Source organism: Pundamilia nyererei, unplaced genomic scaffold (genome assembly GCF_000239375.1).
Source record: "Pundamilia nyererei isolate P.nyererei 1_Seehausen unplaced genomic scaffold, PunNye1.0 scaffold00298, whole genome shotgun sequence".
Lineage (NCBI taxonomy): Eukaryota > Metazoa > Chordata > Actinopteri > Cichliformes > Cichlidae > Pundamilia > Pundamilia nyererei.
Window position 1 is genome coordinate 573,265 of NW_005187699.1, and position 9,372 is coordinate 582,636.

Genomic DNA, 9,372 nt, shown 5'->3' on the forward strand with positions numbered 1-9,372 from the left:
TTTTGCACACAGTCCCTGAGACAAAGAGTAAAACTAAACTAAATAACTGTGTCAGAAGTTTACAACACAAATTATAATTGTTTTATTTAAGTATTTAGTAAGATATGCAAATATAATATCAGATACATTTACCTTCAATAAAAAGAAACAGCCTACAGTAGAAACAGCATTTCATTATATGGTACCCACACACAGAGAGAAGTATAAATACAGTATAAGTGCCAAACCAATCAAAACATACAACGGGGTAACTCTCATGACCTTCAGTACAGGAAACACATCAATTCCAGGCACCACAACAAAACTCCTCTTTACATTTTTAATATCTTGAGAAACTAAGAATGAACGGGGCTTATCACACAAAGGTTTGTTCATCACTGTGACCTTAAGTGGTTGGGATCATTAAAACAGATCATGAAACACATCCTCATGCTTTCCTCTGCATTCCTACACAGCCACATCATTAACTACTACTGCAGTGGGGTAACGTCAAAATCTTTCTGAGACATTAGTCCAGAGTAAAGCCCGATTCCCACAGACCTGAACGGGGCCGTAACAGAGATTCTGAAAGAGCTGCTTATTAGCTCATGTCGCTCCCTTTGAGGTTTGACAGGATGTAGGAGGAGAAGAAGCAGGGATGAAATGCTCCTGATTAGACGCTGCCTATCCTGTCCAGTGAACAGTAAGGAGTAGTGACTGTGTAAGACACTACTGCAGCTGCTGTGGAGTCAGCAGCAATAAGGAGAAGCATTACAGAGATTGTATCCGTCTCCATTTGGATTTCAGAGTGACGGTTACAGATGGATTGGCTGAGTGATGGGGCGATGACTCAGTGCACAACACAAGCCTCATATGTTTGCTTTGGACAGGTCAATAAACTAGGTGCACCTATAAGGGCTCAACAAATAACAAAGGTAGAAATAAACCTTCTGTTTATGTATCGAGTTTCCTTTGACTAATCAAGGTTACATCTGCATAGTAGCTACAGAAGAGTGACAAAAATCCTTCTATAATTTCGGTGGTTTTAGTTTATTGAGAACAAATTTCAATTACTTACTTTGTTTCCACACCACAAGTTGGACATCCTGTTGCTATAACAACCTCTGCTGACAGGGCTCTGCAGCATGTGCTGTTTAGCTGACATTAAATATATCAAGACAACATATTCAAATTTAAAACTCAGATTCGTAAAGGATCAAGCTCTGGAAAAAGGCCTTTACAGTTTGCAGTTTTTATTTAATGAAATGATGTCAGTTTAAGTATAATCCTAAGTTTATCTTCACCTGCCTCTTGCATCCTCAGTTGTATGTGTGGCAGAGAGGAAAACACACAGTGCATCACCAATGGACCGGCCAGAGACCGGACTGATCAGACAGCCAGCTTCATGTATGTTTGATTATGAGGCAGTCAGTTTCAGGCGAACAGTCGTCACGCAGCCACATGCTAACAAGTGGTTAGCATGGAAGCTCCTCACTGTGATTGAAGACGCCATTTTGCCAGAGTAAATCAGAGGGAGATCACCTCAAAAATGAAACGATACCCTACTTAGACACTTGTATCATCCTCACGCAGCTGACGCAGGGACTTTTCAAAGAAGCTTACAAAGAAAAAGGCGCTAAAGCTAAAGCTATCCAGGGCTCACAGGCAGCCAGCAGCCTCGGTATGAGCAACGTATCAAAAATCGTTACAAGGATGACTGAAAAAGATTTTTAAAAAGTTGATGGCTTGTAAATACTGAACTGAAACCTGACTCACTGTAAAAAAACAACAACAACAGAATTTTGTCACAAAAAATAATTTTCCCAGAATCCTTTAGCCCTGATGTTACCCCTTAATTGAAAAAGTTATTATCCAAAATTATTATCCTGGCATCTCTGTAGATGATTCACAGCCTGACTCATGAGAGGAGTGGAAAAAAAAAACAGCCTGATTGAACAGGAAATAAAAAGACTCCAACACACAGCTGACAACTGGTTAATAAATGCTAACCACGAACACGACCACAAACAGTTTGGTTAGAGAAATGTCCAATGTTAGAACAGGTTCATCATACCACAGCCTAATGTGACCCAATTTATTTGTGTGTTGAACTCTTTTTCATGACAACGTGAAGAGCAGCACATATTACACAGAATCTAGAATCTAATCATTTCACTTCTCATTTTCATAAGCGAGTATCAAGTACACAGCACATCTAAATAGTCAAATCAGAAGTAAAGGGACTTGTATGTCACTTCCTGGACTCTAGTATCTTACCGTGAGAGTCATCTAGCGAAGTGCTCATGGATGTGGTTAAAAATGTTTCATCACATCCTTAAATTGTGCCTAACTGCGTTTCAATGTAGTCATCTAAGTCCCAACCCTAACCCTCCATGCAGAAGTGGCAGCCACAGAAGCCCATAGTTGGCTCCATTTATCCTGGAGCTCACGGTTTTGCAGGTTTCCACAGCACATCGACATAACCGACACCATAAATGCTGACTACACTGGCCTCCATGTTTACGTCAGTGCACCACGTGTTGCTATTGCTCTTTTGCAGATGTGCCAGCCCATCCTTGAACTTGACAAAGCCCACATTTATAGAAAAACAAAAGAGAAAAGTGAATGCTTTTCGAAAGAGATGAACTGCCTTTAATATTTTCTGCTGTCGACTGGTTTGTTGATCACAGCAGTATCTGCCTATGAATACGACGGAGGATAAAGACACGACTGCTGCTCTACACTGCAGAACCAACGTGGCTCAATTAAGAAGGGAAACGTTTCAAAACAACAGATTTCACTGATGGAATAAACCAGACGAGCCCCTCCTGATGATGCTGCGCTTTCAGGCACTCATTAGTCCCACTGCAGGTGTGGATGGTGACGCCACGGAAACCAGAAACCAGAGGGGATTGTATGTGCGCACATTTCCAGCATCGTGCTTGGATGGTTCAGCAGACATGCAGACAATACACATGCATATTAAAAAAAGAAAAGAAAAAGAAGGCTTTAGCTATGTTCCCCTGTGCATTGGCACCGCGGCGCTGCGGTTCTGCATTGGAGGAAGAACGCCACGTCAGTGTGCACGGAGTCTTGCTGACAGTGGAGAACACACTTCTCTAAATGAACAGACACAGCCTTCCTGTACAACCATCACCAATGAAATGAGAAGTGACTAGAGGTTTCATGCTTCACTCCAACAACCACAGCTGTATTAATCTTCATTAGATCTACTCTACTACTGTAGAGTAATTCAAAGAAGGGTTTAAAGGCAGCTGGGTCATCAGGGTTAGACTTCTCAGCCATCATGTGATCATAAATGATCCCATTAGAGCCCGAGGACAGACAGCAGCGTGCTGTCCACACTGCTGGAGTCTCTGGAGTACCATGAACCAGGCGGACAGAAAAATGGATCAAAGTCCAAAAGGTTGTGTTTACGTGCTGCTCACCAAGCTGAGACAAGGCCACAGTGTTTCAGGTCAACGACCACAAGACGATCGACTTACTATAAGTTTGTTTTGCAGTGCCTGTACTCTGCGCACTGCACCGTGTCCACTTTCACCTTTAATTCAAACTTTTCAGCAGTACAGCTAGTGTGCTTTTGACCGTAAAATTGCTAGAAATTCCAGAGTAACAATATTAAACTGATGAAAACAGAAGACATTTGCCGACTGAAGCGTGAATGCTGGGAGTAGGGCTTGCCTACTAAGCTTAAGTGTTTTGTCCCTGCTCGCTCACCATAAAAAATCTAACAAGGCCAAAAGGAACCAACTCCTGACTCCCTGAACGCCACAGAGGAAAGATAAAGATTAGAGCAGAGAACATGTCAAAAAAAAAAGATAGATTGATGTGAGTTGACATCCTGTATCTTGCCAACAGGTGTCCTCACACTCACTGCAGGAAAGACTGTGAGAGGTGCAAAGACGCACAGCAGCGCAGATGTACAAACATCCAGCTTACATGTGCACAACCAGCAGTTTCTGCAGAACGTCTGTGCACAAATTAAAATGGATGCCCGTGATGTTCTCAGGCCCGAGCTCGAGTCTTCACACCAAATCCACCCTGTGTTTATCTCATTATCTTTGGCTGACGTGCACACACTGCTGGTTAATCATCAGCAGGAGAGGCCAGAGCAGGAATGTGCCGGCTAGGTAGCTTGTTAACTGTGGCAATGGCAGCTTGTGGTCCATAAAGCAGAGGAGGCAGTCGTTTGCTCCACCTGCCATATGGATACATGCACTCAAGTGTACAAGCAGAAGGAGGTCGACCTATGTTATCGCAGCAGCGTTATAAAAGGAGGGAATCAAGAGGGAGGGGGGGAGAGAGGGAGACGTGTCGTTACCTCTTCTAGGGATCTCCTGCAGGGGGATGGTGTCACCTCCCCCGTCGTAAGGCAAATAGGGATCGGCCGCCGCGTCCTCCTCCTCCATGTTGACAGTCTAGATGAGGCTAAACTAAACCGTGCTCAGTTTCATTACGCTATGCTCGCTGCGTGTGCCATTCGCTGCTCCCGCTGCCATGTTTACCAGAGGAGGACAAATGGGGCTGTGTGAGAGAGAGAGCGCGCGTGTCTGTTTGAGCGGAAAAACGTGCCTGTGTGTGTTAGAGAGCGCGCACAGTCCTCCCTCCCTTCCTTTTCCTCCTCGCTCGCTCCTCACTGCAGCAGCTGACTGCTAGAGTTGATGATGTCATCATACACAGGGAAAGACGATCACAGGCCGGTCGGCCCTACCCGCTTTAGTTGCTAAGGGAGATCAGTGAGCCGTGCCTCTTACGGAAGAAACCATAGTGTCGGGTCACAGGGGTGTGCGTGTGTTTTACAAGCGGTGGAGTTGGTGAGCTCCAAAACGGAAAATTCCACTCTAAGCACTGCAGTAAGGAGGATAAAAGAAAGTTTTTACAGAGCCGTATGGAGTGAAACACATACACCATGCTTTAAAAAAGACAAAATAGCTAACTAGCAACAAATTTGACCAGAGATTTACGATTAATTAATTTTTCTGAGCCAAAATGTCCAACTGTGAATGTTTCTTGCTTTTCTTTGTATCATATGGTAGTTAATTAAATCAATTAATGATAAAAAAAAAAACATAAAGTCGGACTAATATAAATTTTTTTAATAGTTTGGGCAGTAACGCGTTACTTGTAACGAAAAACAAATAAATTGTGGCCACAAAATACTACTTCGTGCCCTCGAAATAGTATAACGTGCGCACGAAATGCTAATTTGTGTGCACGAATTGGGTATAACGTGGCAACGAATTACGCATTTGTGGCAACGAAATAGATGACGTGCGCACATCACAGTTGCATAGAACCATAGGCATAGGCTAAACCTATACACCATGGACAGAGACGGTATGATTGAGTTTTATTTTAGGCTGGGAATGAGCTACAAATGCATTTTAAAAAGCCTGCAATGCAAGGAACCATTATTACGGAGAGACATTTAAACAGGATATTGAGAGCCAAGTTGCTTTACAGACGTAATTGCTACCTAAATAATAGATTTTATTGTCAACCAACTGCAAGGGCCTGGGAAGGATCGCGGTTATCGGTCAAGTGTTTCGTGCCCACAAATTAGCATTTCGTGCGCACGTTATACCCATTTCGTGCCCACGAAGTAGTATTTTGTGGCCACAGTTTATTTATTTTTTGGACCATGTCATCAGAGGGGCTGATGTTGTTAAACAAATTTCTTCCAGTCAGAGAATGTTGCATATAATTAATTTTTTGCTTGATGCATAAAGTTAAAAGGTTAAAATAAATAAAACAAGTTAAAAAAAAAGGGACTTTTCCATTTGATTACATTTTGTATGATGGATTATGCAGAAAAAGTAGAATTGGGCTGAAAGCTCTATCGCTTTATCACCTATTCAGGTTGTAAATTGTGTTTTTTAAAAAGTAACTAAGTAACTAAGTAATTAATTACTTTTGAAAATAAGTCATCAGTAAAGTAACGGGATTACTTTTTCCCATTCCCGTTTAAGACTGATGTGCGTTATTTCAGGAAAATCAAATCCCCATTAGATCTGCCTAGTCTCCGCAGGGAGGACTAAAACGGCCAAAAAACCCACATAATGACCATATATGTAACAGTATAGAGGTCAAGGGATGACATGCAAATGGCCAGGCGGGGAATTGAACCCTCAACAGCGAGGACAAAACCTTCAGTGCAAAGCTCCTTCAAATCCCAAAGGCAAACAAGCACTGTGACACATTAAACAGTGGACGTAAACAAAGACAGAAAAGTAAATGCTAGCAACATTTTTGAAGGCTAGTGAAATTGAGCTAGTTAGCGCATATCTGCTGCCTTGTGACCAGCAGTAGAGCTATGGTTACACCAATGTAAAACACATTAGCACAGGAAGGATGTAGGATGTGGGTTAGACTGTTCTCAGTAAACATTCATGTTTAGCCAAGAGTTGAGCTCACCCACAGCACAAGGTTAGTCATTAATATGTTGCTGTTTAGTTTGAGTCACTAACATCCACGTTGAAATCTTACTCCACAACAGACTGATTCATTTCTGAAGTGCATCAATATTTGCTGTCCGTGACACTGTGAAGTTGTAAAACCTCACTTGAAGACGCACTACACATGAAGAATGCCAATAAAAGCCAATAAAAAGCATTTTGAAAAGACTAGAGCCTCAGCCAGCACAGTACACCTCTACTTACATCTTAAAATGATAAAGAAAACTTTCCACACCAGTTTTTATCTGAAATCTCTGTCAGTCCATGGAAAGAAAGACAGCAGAATGTAGTAGTTGGGCACTGATGTGTTGTCTTGCCTTTAGCATCCAAGAAGAAAATGAAACATTTATGAGGGTTGCAAAAGAAACTGAATCCTGAATAAAAACCAAAAACAAAGTGTCAACCACGTCAGAACAGCAGACACAGACCAAAACAAACAAAAACAAAAATCACCCGAGATATTATCTGGACATCCCAGAACTTAGGCACTATGACTCAACATTACTGGTTAAACATCTCCAAAATAACTGAAAACAATGTCACGGGTAAAATCCAAAAAGAATCAGTCCCTATGTTTCAAAGATGTTTTGTAAACTCAGTGTAATCACGTGTTATTATATGAAACCAAAACCAGACTCAGTTCCCTCTTTTGTGGTTTCAGGCTTAACATGTGTTATTCTAGGATTTCACAAATTGAAATCCTTTTACCTTCACGCCCCCTTACCTTTTGTCACGCCGCGTTATCGCTGCTCAGCAGTGGCACAGGTGATATCAGCCATAGTTTGTCACCTCCCTCCTTTAAAAAAAGCCCTTGTCAGCACTTCAAAGCAGCAAAACCACAACAAGTCTCTCAGGTTTCCATAAAATGTGTTCCAGTAAAAGTCCAGTGCAACAAGTCTCACTCCAACACTCCATGGGACTACCGAGTGATCCGGCTCCTTGGTCACACTGCAGTCTAAGCTCAGAGGAGGGCTTTACAGGGTTTTCTATGAACCCACCCCTCACGTAAAAATAGCACAGCGAAGCAGACACGGGCAGCACACCAACTTCAAGGAAAGGCATTCATCCAGAGATTTCCTTCGCTCGCACCAAGACTGGTTCATGGGAATGCTGTTCCACGTCTATCACACACAAAGCATGAATGACGAGTCAGGTAGGTAGAGCTCAGGCCTGTAGTAATGTGCTGCATTACAATATGGTCCAAAATATCAATGTGGAAAGGAAGCCAGTCATTAGCTGTTAATTACTGTTAGTTATTAAAGATTTCTTAAAGAAAGAAAAGGGTTTCTCTGTCTGACTGTGTCATTAGTGTATAATTAGTGTTTTCTCTCACAGTTTTCTGTTTGTAGCAGCAGTGAGAACACAAAAGGTGACAGCTTAAGGTTAATTTATGCTTTCACCTTTTCACCACGTTCAGAGTACATCAACAGAACCTGAAGACACGGAACTTTAAGCCAAACCCTCTTATATAAACACTCAGTACCTGAAACACACCCTCTGCTACTCTCTGCACATAAAGAGACGAGACAAAGACGACAACTCTCAAAGCCATCCTCAATATTTCCACACAGGATGAATTTCAGTGACTTCAATGATCCAGCTCCATGGTTGGTGTATACCCTGGATTGGTATACACCAAGCAATACCAAACAATTACTATAAAATGTACTATATGACATTTAAGGAACTATAATACTACCTAGTACCTGTGTCAAAAATATTGGATGGGCTATTTTACGAACACTAATATACTAATATCTATAAAACATGTTCAGAATTTTATACTAATAAGCTAACATGTCAAAATGCTAAATCAGAGCAAAAACTAACATCAGTGCTGTAATTGTGTATCCGATGTCACTGTGTTCGTAGTTTTCTAACAATATATACAGTGTTGCTGTTCCAGCGCCATCACTGCAACTGTCCAATCACAACATTGTGATGTCACAGCTTTGCGGCTCAGTGAGAAACACTAAGGTGTAGCTCATGTTGAAGTGGAAGGGGTGTGCTCCATATAAAGATGGTTTCTTTTGAAGTGGAAATTTACGGCTGGAACATGCCCTCAAGTCAGATTTCCAACTCGGAACGTCAAAGCAACCCCACTGACCCCAGCTTAACAATCCAAGATGGTGGCAGTGCACATAAACAGCAGTTAAACTGTAAACGGTGTGGTCAGTATAGCCACTGTTATGTATTTGTGACTTTGGCTAAATAAGCCACACACAGAACTGACCAGGGTCTACCCGGGAACGTGCAGCAGTGTGTTTAAGTTACAAAGAAAAAAGGATCGAGCTGTGTTCTAGAGGTCGCTTTCAGAGCTTGACTTTGCTAAGGAGCAAAACCAACCCCCTAAATTTGCCAACATTACTTTAAGATAAAACAAAGACTATTTAATAACAATTTTTTAAAAATGCTGTAAGAAAAGCAGTTATCAATCACTATTTCGTTTTAGGCAGAAAATGAACTGCATGGTGCAGCACAGTGGTTAGCACTATCACTGCTCACAGGAACAAGTTCCTCAGTTTAAATCCACTGGCTGGGTTCACATCTTCTTCCTGTGCCTGTATTGGTTCTCTCCAGCTGGTAACTATAAATGCTTGTGCATCACTCAGTGCTGGCCCTGCGACAGAATCCCGACCGGACAGCTCAGATAAGCTCTAGCCCCTATGGATGGGTGTAATCTACACATTTATTTTTAGAAGGGGATTTGCTTTAAAATAGGTCTTTAGGTAACACATTAATTTGCCTTTCTGTTTTTGTTTTTTTACAAAAAGCCCTGCAGGCAAACTTCTCCCATGTGCAGTCTTTCAAAACTGTATATAAACATGATTTTCAGTCCCAATGACTGAAGAAATCCTGACACTGGACACTCATTCCCCCACCTCTCCCCCCTCCATAGAGCCATCACCACCTTCAA

At 41.9% G+C, this 9,372-nt stretch overlaps 1 protein-coding gene across 7 annotated transcripts in view; it reads right to left on the reverse strand.

Moving 5' to 3' along the window:
• clcn3 (chloride channel 3) overlaps nucleotides 1–9,372 on the reverse strand; it is a 40,988-nt gene that overhangs the window by 17,173 nt on the left and 14,443 nt on the right. For 2 of the 7 annotated variants that reach the window (XM_005751082.2, XM_005751086.2), the window contains exon 1: nucleotides 4,322–4,729. The exons of 4 other annotated variants lie outside the window; for them this stretch is intronic. In XM_005751082.2, coding sequence (XP_005751139.1) covers nucleotides 4,322–4,409 — 88 coding nt within the window. In that variant the 5' untranslated portion in view covers nucleotides 4,410–4,729. Of the gene's footprint in view, nucleotides 1–4,321; nucleotides 4,730–7,179; nucleotides 7,399–9,372 lie in introns of those variants that run through there. One more of the 7 variants, XM_005751085.2, reaches the window with a different exon arrangement.